Source organism: Anabrus simplex, chromosome 12 (genome assembly GCF_040414725.1).
Source record: "Anabrus simplex isolate iqAnaSimp1 chromosome 12, ASM4041472v1, whole genome shotgun sequence".
NCBI classification, from domain to species: domain Eukaryota; kingdom Metazoa; phylum Arthropoda; class Insecta; order Orthoptera; family Tettigoniidae; genus Anabrus; species Anabrus simplex.
Genome location: NC_090276.1, coordinates 46594738 through 46617686, shown reverse-complemented (window position 1 = coordinate 46617686; position 22949 = coordinate 46594738). Strand labels below are relative to the sequence as shown.

At 38.4% G+C, this 22949-nt stretch overlaps 1 protein-coding gene across 1 annotated transcript in view; it reads left to right on the top strand.

The window, feature by feature from the left end:
- LOC136884571 (venom protease) overlaps positions 1-13793 on the top strand; it is an 86306-nt gene extending 72513 nt beyond the window's left edge. Inside the window, exons 6-7 of the mRNA XM_068229954.1 lie at positions 5393-5565; positions 6039-13793. Coding sequence (XP_068086055.1) covers positions 5393-5565; positions 6039-6209 — 344 coding nt within the window. The 3' untranslated portion in view covers positions 6210-13793. The remainder of the gene's footprint in view (positions 1-5392; positions 5566-6038) is intronic.
- The last annotated feature ends 9156 nt before the right edge of the window (positions 13794-22949 follow it).

Genomic DNA, 22949 nt, shown 5'->3' with positions numbered 1-22949 from the left:
AGTTATTGTTAAAAATACCGCCAATCCTTCTCTTATCAGAAAATGGCAGAATATGTTAAGTTCCGTCATTTTTGAAACCCGTACGGACATTAAAATGGATTACCGTGTCACTACCACGCCCACCTCACACTATTTATTTATTTATTTATTTAGCGTATGATGAATACAATATTATTTACAATATATACAACTACCATCTCAAGCTCGTAACTAAAGTTCCATGTCAAAATTTAATAGCCAGAGAAGAGCTTCGTTTGAGACACAGTTTAAGTCCTCAATAGAGCCTCTGTAACTACGCAAAGGACACTCAAATGCAAGGTGTTCCACTGTCTGTTCCCCTTGTCCGCAGTCACATTGCGGTGATGTCTTCCATCCCCATTTGAAGAGAGTGGCACTTTGTCGCATATTTCGGCAGTATTTTCTGGTTTGCATTTGAATTTGTCTCCAAGGTTTGACTAGTTAGTTAGTTAGTTAGTTAGTTAGTTAGTTAGTTAGTTAGTTAGTTAGTTAGTTAGTTAGTTAGTTAGTTAGTTAGTTAGTTAGTTAGTTAGTTAGTTAGTTAGTTAGTTAGTTAGTTAGTTAGTTAGTTAGTTAGTTAGTTAGTTAGTTAGTTAGTTAGTTAGTTAGTTAGTTAGTTAGTTAGTTAGTTAGTTAGTTAGTTAGTTAGTTAGTTAGTTAGTTAGTTAGTTAGTTAGTTAGTTAGTTAGTTAGTTAGTTAGTTAGTTAGTTAGTTAGTTAGTTAGTTAGTTAGTTAGTTAGTTAGTTAGTTAGTTAGTTAGTTAGTTAGTTAGTTAGTTAGTTAGTTAGTTAGTTAGTTAGTTAGTTAGTTAGTTAGTTAGTTAGTTAGTTAGTTAGTTAGTTAGTTAGTTAGTTAGTTAGTTAGTTAGTTAGTTAGTTAGTTAGTTAGTTAGTTAGTTAGTTAGTTAGTTAGTTAGTTAGTTAGTTAGTTAGTTAGTTAGTTAGTTAGTTAGTTAGTTAGTTAGTTAGTTAGTTAGTTAGTTAGTTAGTTAGTTAGTTAGTTAGTTAGTTAGTTAGTTAGTTAGTTAGTTAGTTAGTTAGTTAGTTAGTTAGTTAGTTAGTTAGTTAGTTAGTTAGTTAGTTAGTTAGTTAGTTAGTTAGTTAGTTAGTTAGTTAGTTAGTTAGTTAGTTAGTTAGTTAGTTAGTTAGTTAGTTAGTTAGTTAGTTAGTTAGTTAGTTAGTTAGTTAGTTAGTTAGTTAGTTAGTTAGTTAGTTAGTTAGTTAGTTAGTTAGTTAGTTAGTTAGTTAGTTAGTTAGTTAGTTAGTTAGTTAGTTAGTTAGTTAGTTAGTTAGTTAGTTAGTTAGTTAGTTAGTTAGTTAGTTAGTTAGTTAGTTAGTTAGTTAGTTAGTTAGTTAGTTAGTTAGTTAGTTAGTTAGTTAGTTAGTTAGTTAGTTAGTTAGTTAGTTAGTTAGTTAGTTAGTTAGTTAGTTAGTTAGTTAGTTAGTTAGTTAGTTAGTTAGTTAGTTAGTTAGTTAGTTAGTTAGTTAGTTAGTTAGTTAGTTAGTTAGTTAGTTAGTTAGTTAGTTAGTTAGTTAGTTAGTTAGTTAGTTAGTTAGTTAGTTAGTTAGTTAGTTAGTTAGTTAGTTAGTTAGTTAGTTAGTTAGTTAGTTAGTTAGTTAGTTAGTTAGTTAGTTAGTTAGTTAGTTAGTTAGTTAGTTAGTTAGTTAGTTAGTTAGTTAGTTAGTTAGTTAGTTAGTTAGTTAGTTAGTTAGTTAGTTAGTTAGTTAGTTAGTTAGTTAGTTAGTTAGTTAGTTAGTTAGTTAGTTAGTTAGTTAGTTAGTTAGTTAGTTAGTTAGTTAGTTAGTTAGTTAGTTAGTTAGTTAGTTAGTTAGTTAGTTAGTTAGTTAGTTAGTTAGTTAGTTAGTTAGTTAGTTAGTTAGTTAGTTAGTTAGTTAGTTAGTTAGTTAGTTAGTTAGTTAGTTAGTTAGTTAGTTAGTTAGTTAGTTAGTTAGTTAGTTAGTTAGTTAGTTAGTTAGTTAGTTAGTTAGTTAGTTAGTTAGTTAGTTAGTTAGTTAGTTAGTTAGTTAGTTAGTTAGTTAGTTAGTTAGTTAGTTAGTTAGTTAGTTAGTTAGTTAGTTAGTTAGTTAGTTAGTTAGTTAGTTAGTTAGTTAGTTAGTTAGTTAGTTAGTTAGTTAGTTAGTTAGTTAGTTAGTTAGTTAGTTAGTTAGTTAGTTAGTTAGTTAGTTAGTTAGTTAGTTAGTTAGTTAGTTAGTTAGTTAGTTAGTTAGTTAGTTAGTTAGTTAGTTAGTTAGTTAGTTAGTTAGTTAGTTAGTTAGTTAGTTAGTTAGTTAGTTAGTTAGTTAGTTAGTTAGTTAGTTAGTTAGTTAGTTAGTTAGTTAGTTAGTTAGTTAGTTAGTTAGTTAGTTAGTTAGTTAGTTAGTTAGTTAGTTAGTTAGTTAGTTAGTTAGTTAGTTAGTTAGTTAGTTAGTTAGTTAGTTAGTTAGTTAGTTAGTTAGTTAGTTAGTTAGTTAGTTAGTTAGTTAGTTAGTTAGTTAGTTAGTTAGTTAGTTAGTTAGTTAGTTAGTTAGTTAGTTAGTTAGTTAGTTAGTTAGTTAGTTAGTTAGTTAGTTAGTTAGTTAGTTAGTTAGTTAGTTAGTTAGTTAGTTAGTTAGTTAGTTAGTTAGTTAGTTAGTTAGTTAGTTAGTTAGTTAGTTAGTTAGTTAGTTAGTTAGTTAGTTAGTTAGTTAGTTAGTTAGTTAGTTAGTTAGTTAGTTAGTTAGTTAGTTAGTTAGTTAGTTAGTTAGTTAGTTAGTTAGTTAGTTAGTTAGTTAGTTAGTTAGTTAGTTAGTTAGTTAGTTAGTTAGTTAGTTAGTTAGTTAGTTAGTTAGTTAGTTAGTTAGTTAGTTAGTTAGTTAGTTAGTTAGTTAGTTAGTTAGTTAGTTAGTTAGTTAGTTAGTTAGTTAGTTAGTTAGTTAGTTAGTTAGTTAGTTAGTTAGTTAGTTAGTTAGTTAGTTAGTTAGTTAGTTAGTTAGTTAGTTAGTTAGTTAGTTAGTTAGTTAGTTAGTTAGTTAGTTAGTTAGTTAGTTAGTTAGTTAGTTAGTTAGTTAGTTAGTTAGTTAGTTAGTTAGTTAGTTAGTTAGTTAGTTAGTTAGTTAGTTAGTTAGTTAGTTAGTTAGTTAGTTAGTTATACAGGATTTCTAATCCCAATTACAGTGGCAAATGTTTACACGTGTTCTTTTAGTGTTTCAATCAGTCTAATATCATAATATCTAAACTGTTCTAATATTATATTCACGTTGAGAAATAAATAATATTACATATCTAATCCTTACAAGAAACAAGTAGATAAAACATAATTTCGTATCTAAACTAGTCTAATAACCTAATACCTTAACTTTTCTTATATTTACAATGAGAAAGGAACAGTATTTAACATCTAATCTAATGTAATCTTTAAATGAAAGAGGAAAATTAAAAAAAATCGTAATTTCACATCTGAACTATTATTTTTTTCTAGTTCCAACACTTATAATTACATTTATGGGAATGTTTATAATACATTTTTTTGTTCAAATCAGCATTATAGAGTTTTCACGGAGATGGTGAATTGTTGTAAAAACAGGGCTAGAGGTACACAGAAGTCTAAAGAATTATTTTTCTGAACTGCACTGTTGTAGACATTCCATAGCCTATAGAGTGGGGAAATTTTGTGAGCGGTTGTTCCGACTTTTTTATTATGAAAAGTTACATTTGTCCTCGCATTAAAGCGGGGCACGGTGGTATGGTGTCAGCGCTTTACGTTGTTCCTCTGTTGACCTCATAATCTTTTTAAAAAATTAACAGGTGTATTCTAAACTTCTGATGCATTTTCTCACCTTTTTTGCCAGTACTTTGCTTCCTGTGCTGCAGTTCTTCTCTGATTGATATGACATTTTATAGAGTTACATTAATATCTTCAACAAACAAAACATACTTATAAATAATTTTATTTGTTGTTTGGAGGCCATGTTACATGAATTTGATTACGACAGTATATTATTTTTGTATAGAAATGAGCAAACCAAGTATTCAAAAATTTCTAGTCTGATGAATATTTAAGGAAACATACATTTTTAAATAAGTTACATTTATGTATGTTTGTATGTATGTATGCAAACACCATTGTCAAATTTTGAAGTCATAGAAACCAAAATTGTGTCTCAGGGAACTTTCTTCAGTAACTCATAACGAATTATTTAAAAATAATAATTGAAGAAGATTGAATCAAATCACTGCTTTGAAACTTTGTATAGTAGGTGATATTTACTTAATGAATGTGCTCACAAAATTTCATGCAGATATCTGAAAAGTTGTAGAAGTTCAAATAAAATAGGACACGATTCGTCCACATTGGAACATCATCAGCCATTAGTAGGCCTAAAAGACGAAACAGAGTAATAATAATATACTTTTTTATTTTTCCTTTTTGGCCTATTTTTAAATCTGTTGGCAAAAATCCTGGTACCCAATCAGTGTACTTTTCAAGGAAATTTCCTTCTACAACTTATCAAGTAACGGGATCTACCTTCAACCATAAAAACTTTTATACTATGGAATTAGTTTTTAAGCTTTCTAAATGTATGGTTTAGATGTGGATTCAGTATTCATTGTGCACATTTGAAATTCAACCACATGGTAACGATCTATAATAGCCTTTGTATTTTAATTTAATTTCCATTGACTGATTCGCTAGTCGAATCGTCCATTATTCAAAAGTATTTTAAATTATCCTTGTTCCATTTATTTTGTCTTTTACTGTAGCTGATGATGTCTCAAAGTGGACGAAACATGTCCTTTTTTATTAAGTAGGCTATATGTTATTTTGGAATGAACAAAGTAACTTTTGTATTGTAAAGGTGGAGCATACTTACTATAAGCATTATAATGCTTATACAATTAACAATACGGGCTTAACAATGAAATCTCTTTCTTGCAACAGGACTCGAACCAATAATTGGTTATAGACCCGACGCCTTACCGACCAGGCCACCAGGCGGGCTATGAAGTGTAGGAGGACGCAATATAGTGCCGAGTTCCTCAGGTTCCATCTTTGTATTGAGAGAAAATGTAATATCTTCCAAATGTACTCCCCCTCCCCTTTTTGAGATGTATCAGAAGTCGAATTCCATGTAAGTTAGATTTTCAAAAACTGTGATTTCTGAAAATTAAACAGACGTCGCCAGCTCTGTTCCATAGAGCCTAGTATAAAAGGGGTTTAAGTTGGAGCGGGCTCCGTTACTTTGTTCTTGAATAGTAAATAATTAAAGAAACGTCTTTGTTAGCGGTATTGTCATTTTTCTTTCCTTTACATAATATAATGATCTTCTTCTAGCTCTTCATTAATGGCCGTAGAAATACACAAAAACTTACCTCGACAGTTCTTTCTGCTTACAGCTGATTCGGACGGCAGCGATCATTTGATGAAGGTGACACTACCACTTCAACCGACTGAGGCCTGTAATGTTTCATACAAATCGCTGATTACAACATCTAGGCTGAAGAATGGTATAACGGAGGATTCCATGGTGTGTGCGGGGCGAATGGAAGGAACGAAAGATACCTGCAAGGTGAGCAAATTTAATAATAATAATAATAATAATAATAATAATAATATTAATAATAATAATAATAATAATAATAATAATTTGAGCCTGGATGTTTAGGCATTTATACGTTAGAATGCAAACTTACTGAAGAGAGTAAAAAGTATATCCTAGCCCGAACAACAGTTCTGCTATGAGATTTACATAAACACCAGGGGTTTCGCCTATCAGAACCCCTAGAAGTTATGCTACTCTCGCTACATTATGGAAGAGCAGTCTAGCGGCACTTCAAGTATTATTAATGCTTCATGCGCTTCTACATTTTTCGGAAGCCAAGCTGATCTTTTCCCAAGTTCACTTAAATTTGTCCCACTATTAAAATTGTGCAAACATTAGGTACTAAACTAATCAACCGTACTCTATATTCTAATGGGAATGTAATTTTGTGAAGTGTCTTGTTTTATCGATGATCATGAACTTTCAACTCTATGTTTCAGGGTGACTCTGGAGGACCTCTTCAACTGCTCATGACACAACCTTACTGTATGTATGATGTCTTCGGAATCACGTCGTTCGGTAAGAGCGTGTGTGGAGCCAAGAACTCCCCAGCTGTCTACACTAGAGTGTCGAACTACATATCGTGGATCGAGAAGACTGTGTGGCCCTGAAGAAGAACAAGACTGACGCATAATTAGCTATTATTTGAGAGAACTGTCGGTTTAGGGTGGGTGTCAAACACCACTCGGCGACAATAAGTCATATCTATACCAGCAGTACGATACCACGATGTATCTACTTAGCTCGTCCACAAGGAAACGCTGCGCTTTACACTGCCCAATGCGCAACCCATAGTCCCACAATGAACTGTAAAATGAAACGGTAGCGGTCATTACAGATATTCTGACGTGGGTACCAACCCTAGTACCGTAAACAATGTATGTATTTTCCGGGCTTGTTGGCCGTGGTCTTAGGAGCATATAATGGTCCCGAAGTTTCGCCGAAGGCAGCGATCGGCATCTTCAAGAGAGCTCCACTGACAGCTTTGTAGCCGTCGTAGTCATCCCGTTCTTCCGTAATGTAACGAGAGTAACATAACTTGTAGGAGTTCTAATAGGCTGTCACCCAAATGTGTATGCAAATTTCATAGCAGAATTCAGCTGAGAGCTTTGCAGTCATTTGGAACCCTTGAAGATGACGAACGCAGTCTTCGGTGAAACGTCGGAACCATTATATGCTCCTAGACCACGGCCTACAAGGTCGAAAAATAGACACATTGCTCACAACACCGGCCTTGAAAGCCTGAGCTCCTAGCACCGTACCTGCAAACTGATCATCCATTTGTTTACCCTAGCATCTCCTTCTGTTGTGACAGTCTTGTTCAAGTGTGAATGGCAATGAATAAAGATGACGTCATTACCGAGCGGATGCCTGCGCGTGGCTACATTCAGGAGATGAGTGGGTTTGAACCCCCTGTCCAGACAAAGGTTCCCCTATGGTTTTCCATTTTCACATCCAGGAAAATGCCGCCACGGTTCCTATTCATAGATACCAGCCGATTTGTTCCACCTCCTTACCCAGTTTTATTTCATCTTCATTAGTGCCTCAGTGGAGGCTGGCGTTAAGAAAGGCATCCAGTCGTAAAAATGCAAGGTAATTTAGCTAGTAGGAAGTGTCGTCTAGCCCGTTCTTCCGCGACGTAGCGAGAGTAACATGACTTCTAGGGGTAATAATAGTCCGGGCCCCTGGTAGGAATTGTGATCTAGCCCGTTCTTCCGCGCTGTAGCGAGTGTAACATAATTTCTAGGGGTTACAGTAGTCCGGGCTCCTGGTAGGAAGTGGGATCTAGCCCGTTCTCCCTTGATGAAGCGAGAGTAACATAACTTCTAGGGGTTATAGTAGTCCAGACCCCTAGTAGGAAGTGTGGTCCAGCCCATTCTTTCGTGCCTTGTATTTAAACCAGCGCAGCGGTGGGAAGCGCCCAAAGTTATATCTTCTGAACTATTACAACAGTCAGCACCAGTTACGTTATTGTCAATTAGATTTTTAAGTGATTTTTTACAATTTGCTTTCCAGGGTGGCGATGATGGGAAGGAAGTGACTGTGACTTTAATTAAGGCACATCCCCGGCATTTTCCTGGTGTGAAAATACGAAACGATGGAAAACCATATCCAGGACTCCCGACAGTAGGGATCGAACACACTATCTCCCGAATGCAAGCTGATAGCTGCATGACCCAAACCTCACAGCAACTTGCTCGCTAGATTAGTTTTAGGCTTTGGACATTTCACAATCACTGTTCTGCATTTCTAACCTGTCATTACAATACGTTTGTTCTCTCCACCTTGACCAATGTTTTCGAACCCACTGTTTCACCGGATTCCCCTTCCGTCATGTACACACTCTCATCACTCGGGTACAGAGATTTAGCATGTTAGTGCGGTGAGAGTCTGTGTTAACAGTAAGACAGTTGATGTCGACACGTGTTGTGCTATGCATTGCGGCTTAACAGTTGAGATTCTGTGTTTGTACTTCCACATTTTTAAAATGACATCTGCCTGGCTTTGTTTATAAATTCAGAGATTTCATTATAAATTCGTCTGTATAATTTTGTGTTCATAAAATACTCTCGAAATGTCTCTGTTTTCAAAACCAAATATTGCTGTCCTAATATAATCGAAGATGCGTGTACCGGAAATATGTATGTTTAGTCCTCAGCCCGAAGGCTGGTTGGATCCTCAACAGTTCCGCCATAAGCTGTCATAGATGGCCTAGGCATCACTGAAGAGGCGTACTAGGGAAATGAGGAGTGACGTAGTTTCCCGTTGCTTTCCTCACCGAGTCAGAAGTTGCTAGTACATATCAGTCTGCCAAGCCCACTGAAATGCAAGCACCAACTGACCCTATGAGCAATATTTTCACACCATTCATAGCAGGGACTGGCTGCAGAAGGAATGGCATTACTAGCATCACTCATACCTCAGTCACTTTCATATTGTCAAAGCCAAGGATAAAGCTGAGACAGATCAATGAAAGTAACAAAATTGCTCTAGCCCATACCAGAAGACATAGTGCACTGCAAACACTAGGTCCTGCCAGCAAAAAGTGACGTAAATCCATTTTCATTATATTGTGATTTTATATTTTGTTATGATAATATTTGTGCACACAATTATTTAGAGGTATATTATACTATGTTCAGAGGCGCGTGGCTGTGAGCTTGCATCCGGGAGATAGTAGGTTCGAATCCCACTATCGGCAGCCCTGAAGATGGTTTTCCGTGGTTTCCCATTTTCACACCAGGCAATGCTGGGGCTGTACCTTAATTAAGGCCACGGCCGCTTCCTTCCAACTCCTAGGCCATTCCTATCCCATCGTCGCCATAAGACCTATCTGTGTCGGTGCGACGTAAAACCCTTAGCAAAAAAAAAATACTATGTTCAAAGAAGTAAAGCGCGCGAAATAAATAAGAATAATATCGTCCTATGTCCATATTCTGTTCGAGATATATTGCTCTTTCACTGACTGCATCCAAAGAAGTACAGAAGGCGATATAGGGAAGGAAATGCTGGTCTTTGTCTATATTCTGTCCTAGATACGTTTTTCTTTCACTGGCTCTCTTGTACAGTTACTAATACGTGATTTGGGACACTTTACTTCTGATATACAGATATAAACATATCCAGATATCCCGCAGTTATAAAATCAGATAACTACACGTTTAAAAAATCAAGTTTATGAAAATAATTATTTTCTCTGCTTGTAAAATCAACTGGATCTCTCTGTGATTATTAAATCAATTTTATCATTATTGATAAGAATATCAGTTTATTGAAATAAGGCATTTTCTAAGTTTAGAAAATACGGAGAGTTGTGATTGCATACGATCATTGAAAAATATTTATAAAATTGAAGATTTCTGTCCTTATGAAATCAGACTTCCATATACATATTTCAGTGTTTAAAAATTATAAGAGTTATGTGTCTAAGACATCCTGTAGACATTCCATAACTTACAAAATATTCATATTTATATGCCAGAGATGTTCGGGGTTGTAAAAAATCCTAGATATGGCTTTGCTTAGAAAATCAATTTCGTAATTCTCCAATCTCAGTACGATTTTTATGGACGTTATAAATTGTCCTGCCTGTAAACATGCATACGTTATTCACTGTATTTCTTGCAATAAATAATTTCTATTTCGTGCTAATGTCTTCCTATCTCTTTTTAATTTATTATTACACCGAACTAAAAAAAACCAGTTTGTTAAATGTGTTACGTTGGGTGTTTCCCCAGGATGCTAGTATACGAAGTGAATTAAAATAAAAGTGCAGAAAAGCTAATGGAGTGAGTTAGCAGTTGTGATCAGCTGTATTAAAGATGTCGGCTCGCGGACGGAGCTATCTTCACATCGGCCTGTTTTCAAACCTACTTTACTGTACGGAAGTACAATCTGAGCGGCCATCTTGATGCACGCTGCTTGATCCAACTTAGCCTGTATCTCCTCATTCCGAGTACCGCCCTGAAATTGTTTCCAAACGTTTGTACCAGCAATTATTCTCCTACTTTCAGACCAGTTACTTCTGACTTATGAATAAGATGAGGAATCCACTCAGCTTTAAAGGAAGAGAAATACCGTGAAAGCAATGAAAATGAAAAACCCTCTAGACATCCAATGAATCCAGTTTGACCTATGGAAGCCGAACTCGGTAGCTTCCAGTCGCTTAAATGCGACCAGTATCCAGTATTCGGGAGATAGTGGATTCGAACCCCATTGTCAGCAGCCCTGAGAATGGTTTTCCGTGGTTTCCCATTTTCACACAAGGCGAATTCTGGGGCTGCACCTTCATTAAAGCCACGGCCGCTTCCTTACCACTCCTATCCCATCTGTGTCAGTGCGACGTAGAGCGACTTGTAAGAAGTGACCTATGGAAGTTTGACAGGTTGAAAAAAGAGAAGCCTGTAGAATCAAGTAGGTAAGTTCTAGTAGCTCTATCACTTTCTCAAGATTAGTCCTTGAGGGGAGCGGTGTGGAGTTCGCTCTTAGTCGTCTCTCATTCATCAGTCATCATCAATGTTTCTTGTAGATAGGGAACGGATTCCTGTGAATAAGCGTGTAGATTTCAGCCAGTAACTGGTGTCATCGAGGACGCTGAAGGCTTACTTTAAGTCCCACTAACTACTTTTACGGTTTTCGGAGACGCCGAGGTGCCGGAATTTAGTCGCGCAGGAGTTCTTTTGCGTGCCAGTAAATTTACTGACACGAGGCTGACGTATTTGAACACCTTCAAATACCACCGGACCGAGTCAGAATAGAAACCTGCTACGTTGGGATCAGAAAGCCAGCGCCTCAACCGTCTGAGCCACTCAGCCCGGCGCTGAAAGCTGCTCTGCAAGATTTTGCATAGACATCATGGTCAAAGCCTTTAGAAAACCTCGCTACTCATATAAATCTCACTCCAGAACTCAGTTGAGGGCTTGAAGACCTTCAGAACCAGATATCCCTGATCTCGATTAGAACCGACTAAATTCCAAACAGCTGCCTCTGTGGATCAGTGGTAGAGTGTCGGCCTCCGGATCCCAAGATAGCGGGATCAAACCCGGCAGAGGTAGTCGGATTTTTGAAGGGCGGAAAAAAGTCCATTCGACACTCCGTGTCGTACGATGTCGGCATGTAAAAGATCTCTGGTGACACATTTGGTGTTTACCCGACACAATTCATTAAAATCTCAGGCACAGACGCCCAAGATTGATCCGGTTTACTCTGTCTGCCATGTAGTGGGCCTAGAGTAAAAGGGAACGTCGAAATAGACGAGCAGACAGCCAGATGGCGTCAAATTGAAATGAAATGTCTGCACACGGTAGCTGAGGCCATACGATTATTATTATTACTATTGTTATTAATTATTATTATCATTATCCAAACATACACCACTTAATTAGGCCAAAAATATATCAGATAACAATTTTGACGCAAATGGCCACTTGAGAGAAGAATGAAGCTTGAACATTAACTCTCGCCTTTGGTCCTATACGAATAGAAACGCCCCTGCACGTTGTTTTCTAGTTTCGATCCGCGGAGGAAAACCTGGAAGTATCTTGAATGGATTCGGACCAATCATGGAATTGGTGCTGAATCCCATCGGTGCGACTCGGCTGCTTCCATATAGACTATTCAGAATATTATGTCTGAATGTAAGATCGTCATCATCATCATCATCATCATCGTAGTTGTCATCATTAATCGATTTACTCGTTTCTGAGTATCGTGAACCCATTAATTACATCTCTGCTGTAGCTTCGCTATCCCGGACGATCTTACGTTTTCCTCAGGGCACATTGGAAATATAAACTGTGGTAGTCTTCACTTGTCCTGTCCACCTGGTTGCAGTTCTTCCCCGTGGTGTACCTCCCACAACCTTCCCTTCCATGATCATCTTCTCTAGATTTTATCCAGGTCGTCTCGCATTGGGTCCCAAGAACTGCAGTATTCATTCCTGACACGAGAATGTACATACATACATACATACATACATACATACATACATACATACATACATACATACATACATACATGCAAACATACATTATCATTATAGACTGTTATGCCTTTCAGCGTTCAGTCTGCAAGCCTCTGTGAATTTACTAAACGTCGCCATAATTCTCGATTTGCAACTAGTGTTGTGGCCTCATTTAGTTTTATACCTCTTATCTTTAAATCGTTAGAAACTGAGTCTAACCATCGTCGTCTTGGTCTACCTCTACTTATCTTACCCTCCATAGCAGAGTCCATTATTCTCCTAGGTAACCTATCCTCTTCCATTCGCCTCGCATGACCCCACCACCGAAGCCGGTTTATGCGTACAGCTTCATCCATCGAGTTCATTCCTAAATTAGCCTTTATCTCATCATTCCGAGTACCCTCCTGTCATTGTTCCCACCTGTTTGTACCAGTAATCATTCTTGCTGCTTTCATGTCTGTTACTTCTAACTTATGAATAAGATATCCTGAATCCACCCAGCTTTCGCTCCCATAAAGTAAAGTTGGAAACAGACCGATGTAAAGATAGTTTCGTCTGGGAGCTGACTTCCTTCTTACAGAATACTGTTGATCGCAACTGCGAGCTCACTGCATTAGCTTTACTGCACCTTCATTCAATCTCACTTACTATATTACCATCCTGGGAGAACACACAACCCAAATACTTCAAATTATCGACCTGTTCTAACTTTGTATCACCAAACTGACATTCAGTTCTGTTGAATTTCTTACCTACTGACATCAATTTAGTCTTCGAGAGGCTAATTTTCATACCATACGAGAAGAAAGGCGTTTTAAATCTTCAACTCCTGAAGAATGGACGTACTGGTTCTTCTTACGGTAACACCACATTTCAAGGACATCGATGCCTTTTTTCTGTCCAGATCCTTTACGGACCAGGTCTCACAGCCATATGAGAAAACAAGAGTTTCAACGAGACGGATCTTTGTATTATTAGTAAGGTCCGGATGTTGATAACGTAAAGAATATTAAACAATGAACTTGAGATGTTAAAAGTGACCTAAAAATTAAGAAAATGCATTATAAAATGTAAGAAAGATGTTAAAAAATTTAATGTTTAAAAACCCTACAGGAAATAATAAGTTAGACACAAACTTACAAAGTACATAATATACGCCTTTTATTTGGAGGCTGCTCGAAGAAAAAGGAACAGTTTGAAAATAACTCGAAATAACAAAAGACGATTTATGAAATTGAAGTCTACAAAAACATTTTTAAAAATTATAAGAAACAAATTCAGAAATTTAAAAAATAAATGGCATGAGAGGTATGTACCACCGGGTTGTACTGTTGATTCTGAGCGTCATGACAACAACATCGCTGTGAATTTTAACCTAATTCATTTGAGTAAAGCCTGTTGTGACTGTGGCTTCAGTTTGTTGAGAGTTTTAATTTTTGATAGTACATTTTAAGAACGATGGAATTAAACAGTGACACAAGCAGAGAAAGAAAAAATGAAGAATCAATTCGGAATGAAAGAATACGCCATAGAAGTGAAAGGAAACTTTATCTGAACAGTAAAAACATATTGGTGGAAGGAAAAACTGAATCTAATGAAAGAGGTATGTACAAAGTATTTACTTCTAATATTTAATGATATTATGTCGTTGTAATTGTTCTTTAAAAGTCTGAATATTGTAATTTTTCCCAAGCCTGTAACGTTAACTAAATAAATATATTTAAATACCATATTTATGGAATTTTTACGAAACAATTAATCACTTACCATGCTTCATCCTTGTGACGTACCCACTCGGCCCCCAGATGTTTGACAAAATATAACGCGGCGGGTCACTTTAATATTAAAATAAATAAATGATATCTCATTGTTTCTCCATAAACAATATCCTATGGGCGCCAGTCTTCAAGCTTATGGCTTGAACACGAAAGTTGATAATTAATAATAATAATAATAATAATAATAATAATAATAATAATAATAATAATAATAATACGTAATGAGACTCAAAAAACTCCCAGGGGTGAGGTGAGGAAACACAAATCATTAAGTACACTAACTTGGAATTTAAGGATCAATAATAATAATTTCAGAACATACAAATTAAAACAGCTATTTATTAGGACGAAAAACGTGACGTAACGCCGTATTAACGAAATCTGAACTTACGGAAGCAAAATAAAAAGTGAATGAAATTAACTTTAAGAAAATGAACTGTTGCGCGAAGACTTGCAGTAACTTATGCCATAAGCTCACCATATGTAGACCCTGTTGTCTTGAAGCCGATGATCGATGGATCTCTCGTAGCGGCTGCCTCATCTGTTGTTGGATTCCAGCCCTACTTATGCTTTTCCTGCCTTTAACACTTCCTACTGTACTCCTTACATAAAGTCGTAATGAGTCCTAATTTTAAATGCAAAACCACGATGGGTTATGTTCATGGAGAGAATACACTTGTATTCTTCCGTATTACGGAACAGTAGTGTAGCTAAATTCATAATCTCTCCTCCCCTATACTAGTCAAAACCGGTCTCCCGTTGACTACCTCTCGTCATTGAGATAACAAGTCCCAATGAGAGTAACTTTTGAGTAGTATCCTACGGTACTACTCAGATGCGAAGTGAACTAAGTTAAAATCTTCTCCGATATGCAGACGTAGAATCGTAGTAAGAGTGTCTTCCAAGAGCGTCTCAGTGTCTAAGAGTGAGAATAAGAATGCTCTCTCCAGCTCTTGTCTTCGAAGTATATCGGTTCGAAAGTCTCCTTCCATCAGCCATATCACATGGTCCAGTAAGATTTGAGGTCTCATCCCTTCTATGTATTGCTGTGAATCCATCGCGTTGCTTCATTACGTTCATTCACATAGGCTGAACTTTCCTGCTGAAATAAAGCGTCAGGTAGCGAAGTTCGAAAAGTGGGCTTTCATAATGTTTCAACTGTCTCTTCTTACGGTGGAGAGGGTAAGATCTCTCGTAACCTTGATGACGTTCTTTTCCTGGAAATGGGCTGAAATTAGCCTGCTGACTCTGGTCACCTCACAACGGCTATTGGAAAATTTACTGCAAGCTATTAATATGAATGATGTTGAAATACTTTACCCAATTATTTGTTCGTTCAGAATACGTTATAGCCGCGATACGAAGAAACGAAATGATGATAAAAAACCCTATATATATATAAATTTAAAAATGACCTATCAGTGATTAAATATATACATCTTATCAATTAATTCTATAGTTCAATAATTGAAAACATGCAATGATGTCCCAAACATCACATCCTGATGACTTCTTTGATTTCAAAAAAAAGCAGCTGATTCATCCATCAATACGACAAAACTAAATATTTCCAAATGCAGTTGGGTTAGATTTCAAAAAGCCGCACCGGGATTCGTCAAGACGAGAACAATGTTTAATGAATTTGAAGCATGGAGCACTTGCACGGTTCTCAAGAAAGGGGTTAAGACTAATACAATCAAGAACTTGGTTTTACCATCACAACCGTGTCAAAACAACTTGCCAGATGAGAAGAAGAGATATCTGCAACAGATGCTGCCGTATTTGAAGGAAGAAAATCGAGCATTATTCGAAGAATGAATCAATTAAAATTGTTTTGTATTCTTAGACAAACTATATTAGGACTTTCTAACAAGAATTAAAGTTTAAAAAAAAGAAGGTAAACTGTAATTAAAAGCATGACAAAGTACTAAGACACTTTTTATTATTGTAGAATTACTGAAATAAACAGTTAAAATTAATAAAAGCTTGAGAGTTTTCATTGACACTTACCTAGTTTTTGCTGATAAAGATGTGGCACTTAAAACGTTCTACATTTTACTGAATAAAATTTTATTTTTCCTTCGTAAGAGAAAGGAAATTAAGGAAAAAATGCAATAGGAATATGAATCTTACCGTAGATAACATATTTATAAAATTGGTTAAGGTTTTTTATCAAAATATTTTTGACAAAAACAAAAAGTAAGTAAGTAAGTAAGTAATTCGTCTTTATTCGTGGCGAAGTTAGGGCTCAAGGCCCTCTCTTACACTTAACCACAATATTTAAAATGATTAACGTACATATAATATTTAAATACAACAGATCTTTTAAAATAATATGGTACTAATAGAAAATTTGGAGATTGTAATAAAAAACTTAAAATCAACTTGTTGGCACTTAGCCCATTATTGATGTCCAGTGTTCAAATGTTATTGAGATTCTGAAGGCGATAGGGATCAGATACAAAAAATAAAAATTATCTACAATGGTACAAGAATCAGTCTCCGATGTTAAGAATCGAACGCTATGAAAAAAGAAGTAGCAACCCAGAAAGAAGTAAGGCGAGGCTGCAGTTTGTCACGTTTCCTTTTCAGTGTTTACACAGAACAGGCAATACAGGAAATCAAAGATGAATTTGGGAAAGGAATCACAATCCAAGAAGGGGAAATCAAAACTCTGAGATTTGCCGTTGATATTGTTATACTATCTGTGTCTGCAGAAGATCTGGCGAAATTGCTGAATGGTATAGACACAGTCTTGGAGACGGAGTACAAGATGAAAATAAATACATCCAAAATAAAATAATAATGGACTGCAGTCGAAAGAAGTCAGGTGATGCAGGAGATACACAGTTCAAAACAATTACCCGAATATGTTTTGTAACGTCTGGTGTGTAAACGTTAATTTGGCAGATGGGGTTCCAATGATCGTACAGCATAACTTGAGACCTTAGCTATTCAAGGTATGTCAAATCCAAGTTATTCTCCATCTGTAGGCGTAGCCATGCATTAAACTGTCAGGTAAACCCTCAAAACAAAGTGAATAGCGGTTCATCTGTGTGTCGTTGTGAGGTATACAGACTACTGCGGTCATTTGAGCACGTTGTACGTAAACCAGCACATCCCATGATACTTCTTAACGAGCTTAAAGTCGCAAGGGCCGTCACTTTGATCAAGGAAGGATGGACTTTTCGTTGTGTAGCTGTGGATCTCAATGTCTCTCCGTCAGTTATTCAACGCTTGTGGAATCGCTACGAGGCAGGCCAGTTCACAAGGAGGGTTGAACAAGGTCGTGGACGCATGACAACCCCACAGGACCATCTATGCGTTGCGGCGTCGTTCAGCAAATGCCAGCGAACTGCAACAAGACCTCAGGAGAGTCACTGGAGTCACGGTGTCTGACCAGACACTAAGGCACAGGTTAATAAACGTGTCCTTACGACCCAGATGTCCTGTTAAGAGTGCCCCGTTTAAGGGAGCGACATCGCGCAGCTCGCCTTCTATTTTCCCGTACCCACGTCAACTGGCAACTTCGCTAATGGAGACCTGTGTTATTCACAGACGAGTCCAGATTTCCCCTGACACAGCGTGATGGACGTCAACGTGTATGGAGGCGCCGTGGTGAGCAGTACATGCCAAATGTTGTCCAGGAAGGCGACCGATTTGGACAAGGTTCTGTGATGATGTGAAGTGGCATCAGTATTAATGACCGTACCGATCTTGTCGTCGTCCGTGGTAATCTTGCCGCTGCGGGATACATCGATCAGATACTGCTACATCATATGTTGGTTGCTGAATACGGTGTTGGCCCTGAATTCGTACTCATGTACGACAATGCCAGGGCTCATGTAGCGCGCATCACCAGAGCTGTCTTGCGAGAACTGTACATTCAAGAGATGGAATGGTCAGCAGTGAGTCCCGACCTTAATCCCACCGACCATGTGTGGGATATGCTTGACAGAAGTATTCGTGAGCGTCCTGTTCCACCACAGACTCTCCAAGATTTCGAACAGGCTCTCATTGAAGAATGGAACCTTATACCGTCGACTTATACGGAGCATGCCACGTAGGTGGAGGACATACACCATACTGAAGCCCTCCAACTGTGATAAAAATGCACCCTGGAGGACTGTCATCATTTTGTTTTCGCCCCTATTTGGACATTTCCGTTTGTGTTCTGAAAATCAACGCGAATCCATCGATGTTCTTATGTATACTTCAACGGTAAAGAATAAAGGTTTAGTTGATAATATACCCGGGTGTGAGGTATTGCTTTGTGGAGCATGGTATACGTTCAGAAACATGTTCCCATTAATTTGTTTGAACTAGACTACGTCTTTTTACTAGGGTGTGTGTAGAGAGGCAGAGAAGGTTTTAATTTTCTTAATTGTGGAAACAGATTTTCCCGTATATGAGGCAGATCGTTCAATCGACTTACTGAGGGGAGGGAGGTAGAAGCAACTGTTTATTTTCTTTTTTTCTGTGTCACAGCAGTCTGCTCCGTCTGCTATTATGTATCTGCCCTCACTGTATATGTTCTCATGTGATGTACTTGGATTTTCCTCATCCATTGCAATAGGTTACAAAAGTACATTTTCACCGATATTCCGGTCCGACTCGTTGGCTGAATTGTCAGCGGACTGGCCTTCGGTTCAGAGGGTCTCGGGTTCGATTCCCGGCCGGGTCGGGGATTTTAACCTTCATTGATTAATTCCAATGGCCCGGAGGATGGGTGTTTGTGCTGTCCCCAACATCCCTGCAACTCACACACCACACATAACACTATTCTCCACCACAATAACACGCAGTTACCTACACATGGCAGATGCCGCCCACCCTCATCGGAGGGTCTGCCTTACAAGGGCTGCACTCGGCTAGAAATATCCACACGAAATTATTATTATTACCTATATTCCTTTGCTTTATTGTAAAAAGAACAATAGTACTCGAAGCTTGCGAATACACCGCCAGATAACTTATGGCGATGTATGGAATAATCGATTCAATTTCGGTGTCATAAGTTGCCAATCCGTATCTTGAGGGAGCCGAAGTTTCACTAAAAGTTTCGCGGATAGTACCTGTTAGTTTGCATTCGGGAGGTGGTGGATTCGGAGCCCACCATTGGCAGCTTCGAAAGTAGTTTTCCATTGTTTGCCCATTTGCACCCATGACAAATGCTGGGACTGTACCATAATTAAGTCGTCGTTCTGGATGAGTTTCGACGAAGGAGCAGCGTTATACGAAATTGTTACAAAGTTTGGGGTGGGAAGACTTGGCAGCAAGGAGACGAGCTGCTCGACTAAGTGGTATGTTCCGAGCTATCAGTGAACAGATAGAATGACGTTAGTAGACGCATAAGTTGGGGTAGTGTTTCAAAAGGTAGGAATGATCACAATATGAAAATATAGTAACTCTAGGGAACAAATTGAGGCAAATATTCGTTTATAAGAAGAGAAGTTAGGGATTTGAATAATTTACCAAGGGAGATGTCTGGTAAATTTACCAAATTCTTTGAAATTGTTTAAGAAAAAGATTAGGTAAACAACGATTGATTGATTGATTGATTGATTGATTGATTGATTGATTGATTGATTGATTGATTGATTGATTGATTGATTGATTGATTGATTGATTGATTGATTGATAATCCACCTGACAGCTGTCCCTATTAAGGAATCAAATAATAATAATAATAATAATAATAATAATAATAATAATAATAATAATAATAATGTTAATTGTTTTACGTCCCACTAACTACTCGTTTACGGTTTTCGGAGACGCCGAGGTACCGGACTTTAGTCCCGCAGGAGTTCTTTTACGTGCCAGTAAATCTACCGACACGAGGCTGACGTATTTGAGCACTTTCAAATACCACCGGACTGAGCCAGGATCGAACCTGCCAACTCGGGGTCAGAAGGCCAGCGCCTTAACCGTCTGAGCCACTCAGCCCGGCTGTTAAGGAATCGAAATGATTGCCCTTTTAATCAGTTGACGTGAACAATATTCATTTTTTAAATTTTTTGTTAGTTGCTTTACGTCGCACCGACACAGATAGGTCTTATGTCTGCATAAGATCTGGAGAAATTGCTGAATGGTATGGAGAAGGAGTCATCATCATCATCATCTGTTTACCCTCCAGGTTCGGTTTTTCCCTCGGACTTAGCGAGGGATCCCACCTCTACCGCCTCAAGGGCAGTGTCCTGGAGCTTCAGACTCTTGGTCGGGGGATACAACTGGGGAGTATGACCAGTACCTCGCCCAGGCGGCCTCACCTGCTATGCTGAACAGGGGCCTTGTAGGGGGATGGGAAGATTGGAAGGGATAGGCAAGGATGAGGGAAGGAAGCGGCCGTGGCCTTAAGTTAGGTACCATCCCGGCATTCGCCTGGAGGTGAAGTGGGAAACCACGGAAAACCACTTCGAGGATGGCTGAGGTGGGAATCGAACCCACCTCTACTCAGTTGACCTCCCGAGGCTGAGTGGACCCCGTTCCAGCCCTCGTACCACTTTTCAAATTTCGTGGCAGAGCCGGGAATCGAACCCGGACCTCCGGGGGTGGCAGCTAATCACGCTAACCACTACACCACAGAGGCATGGAGAAGGAGTACAAGATGAAAATAGATAAGTCCAAAATAAAAGTAATGGACTGCAGTCGAACGAAATCATATGATTCAGGAAATATTCGATTGGGAAATCAAGTCTTAAAGGAAGTAAATTAATTTTGTTTAGTTAGGTAGTAAAATAGTCCGCCTCTGTGCTGTAGTGGTTAGCGTGATTAGCTGCCACCCCCGGAGGTCCGGGTTCGATTCCCGGCTCTGCCATGAAATTTGAAAAGTGGTACGAGGGCTGGAACGGGGTCCACTCAGCCTCGGGCGGTTAACTGATTAGAGGTGGGTTCGATTCCTACCTCAACCATCCTGGAAGTTGTTTTCCGTGGTTTCCCACTTCTTCTCCAGGCAAATGCCGGGATGGTACCTCACTTAAGGCCACGGCTGCTTCCTTCTCTCTTCCTTGCCTGTCCCATCCCATCTTCCGATTTCCCCCCCCCCCCGCCCACGAGGCCCCTGTTCAGCATAGCACGTGAGGCCGCCTGGGCGAGGTACTGGTCATTCTCCCCAGTTGTATCCCCGACCCAAAGTCTGAATCTCCAGGACACTGCCCTTGAGGCGGTAGAGGTGGGATCCTTCGCTGAGTCCGAGGGAAAAGCCAACCCTGGAGGGTAAACAGATTAAGATAAGATAGAAGAAGGTAGTAAAATAACTAATGATGGCAAAAGTAAGGTGGTCATCAAAATGCAGACTAGCATAAGCAAGGAAGGCCTTTCTTAAGAAAATGAATTTCCTCACTTCGAAAGACGTTTTTGAAGACTTTCTCTGGAGCGTGGCGTTGCATGGAAGTAAAACATGGACCTTAACTAGCTCAGAAGGAAACAGAAAAATGATGAAGGTAAGATGGATAGACCTAATCACAAATGAAGAGATACTGAATCGAATTGGTGAGAGGAAAACTGTTTAGCGAAATTTGTCCAGAAGAAGAGACAGAATGTGGACACATCTTAAGACACCCAGGACTTGTTCAGTTCATTTTTAAGGGAAGTGTAGGTGGTAAAAACGACAAGGGTATGAATATAACAAACAGATTAGATCAGATAAAGGATGTAGTAGTTAAGCAAAAATGAAACGGTTAACACAGGATAGGGTGGCATGGAGAGTAACATCAAACCAGTCTGTGGACTTATGACTATACCTCGGATTTTTAGGTGGTAATAGGTTAGAATGCAAAGTAATTTGGTTTGTTTGTAGGAAGTGTGATGCAACCCGTTGTATCACATTGTAGGAAGAGTAGCATAAATTCAAGGAGTTTTATAGGCTGTACCCCTAATATCTATGCAAATCTCATAGCATAACCGTTGTACAGTGTAGGGTATACTGGTTACTGGCTGAAGTAAATTTGCATTCTAACCTATCAGTACCTAATAATCCGGACTCTACTCATGACCCAAATAACAATAATACAACCCCTTACCAAGGTAAAGATTGATGTGAATAAAAGTGAGCTCTTTCATCACGACTCAAGGAATACAACATGCGTAGTGGAATTGACAGATATCCAGAATTATTTTGGAAGACAATAAACAGATGTCAGTTCTTCTTCCATGAATTATGACGTCAATGTTGCCTCAGCTGGCAGATGACAATCGGAACACATTCACTGTCATTAACTGCAAGTGTTTTGTCGTGTTCTTTCTTGACGTCACTACGAAAGCATGTTTCCTTACGAGATGCATTACAAAACACTTACGCTGTAATCAATAACTCACGACACCTGCCACTCGTCACGTCCGTCGCTTGCATTCGGGGGAGATAGTGTGTTCGAACCCCACTGTCGATAGCCCTGAAGATGTTTTTTTCCGTGGTTTCACCACTTTCACTCCAGGCAAATGCTGGCTTGGGCTGTACCTTAATCAACCACGGCCGCTTCCTTTCACTCCTAGCCCTTTCCTATCCCATCGTCGCCATAAGACCTATCGGTGTCGGCGCGACGTAAAGCAAATAGCCCCCCCAAAACTTAGATAACTTTCTTTTGTACTGTAATCAGTCCATCGTTAGAATACTGTTGCGAGGTGTGGCTACCTTCGCAGCAGTATTTAAAATAAAACTTGGAGAGAGTCCAAATAAGGTTCATGAAATGGATCAACTACAAAAGTTTGTGTGTTTCCCTCTCTTCGTCCGATTAGGAGCCTTTTTGTGAGACTCTGAGGACATTGCACTCGCGCCGTAGACGTGTCAATGCCCTCTTTCTTTATAAATGTCTGACGAATGGAGTGGGTTGCTCAACATTATTGGAGTTGATACTATTGCATGTTCCTCGTCACAATACTAGGCAAAAGTATATTTTCTATCTGCCTAAAGTGAGGCTCGGCCAAACTCCTGGCTGTTGAGGGCTCTTGAAATCACTGAATTAGTGATGGGTAGTTCGCGAACGAACTAATTCTCGAGAACTACTTCACTCCCACGAACTGTGAAGTGTTTACTCGTCTCTCGAGAACTACTTCGCGAACTGCAGAACTTCACGATTGTGAAGTGAATGGGAAGGAACTTGTTCGCGGGC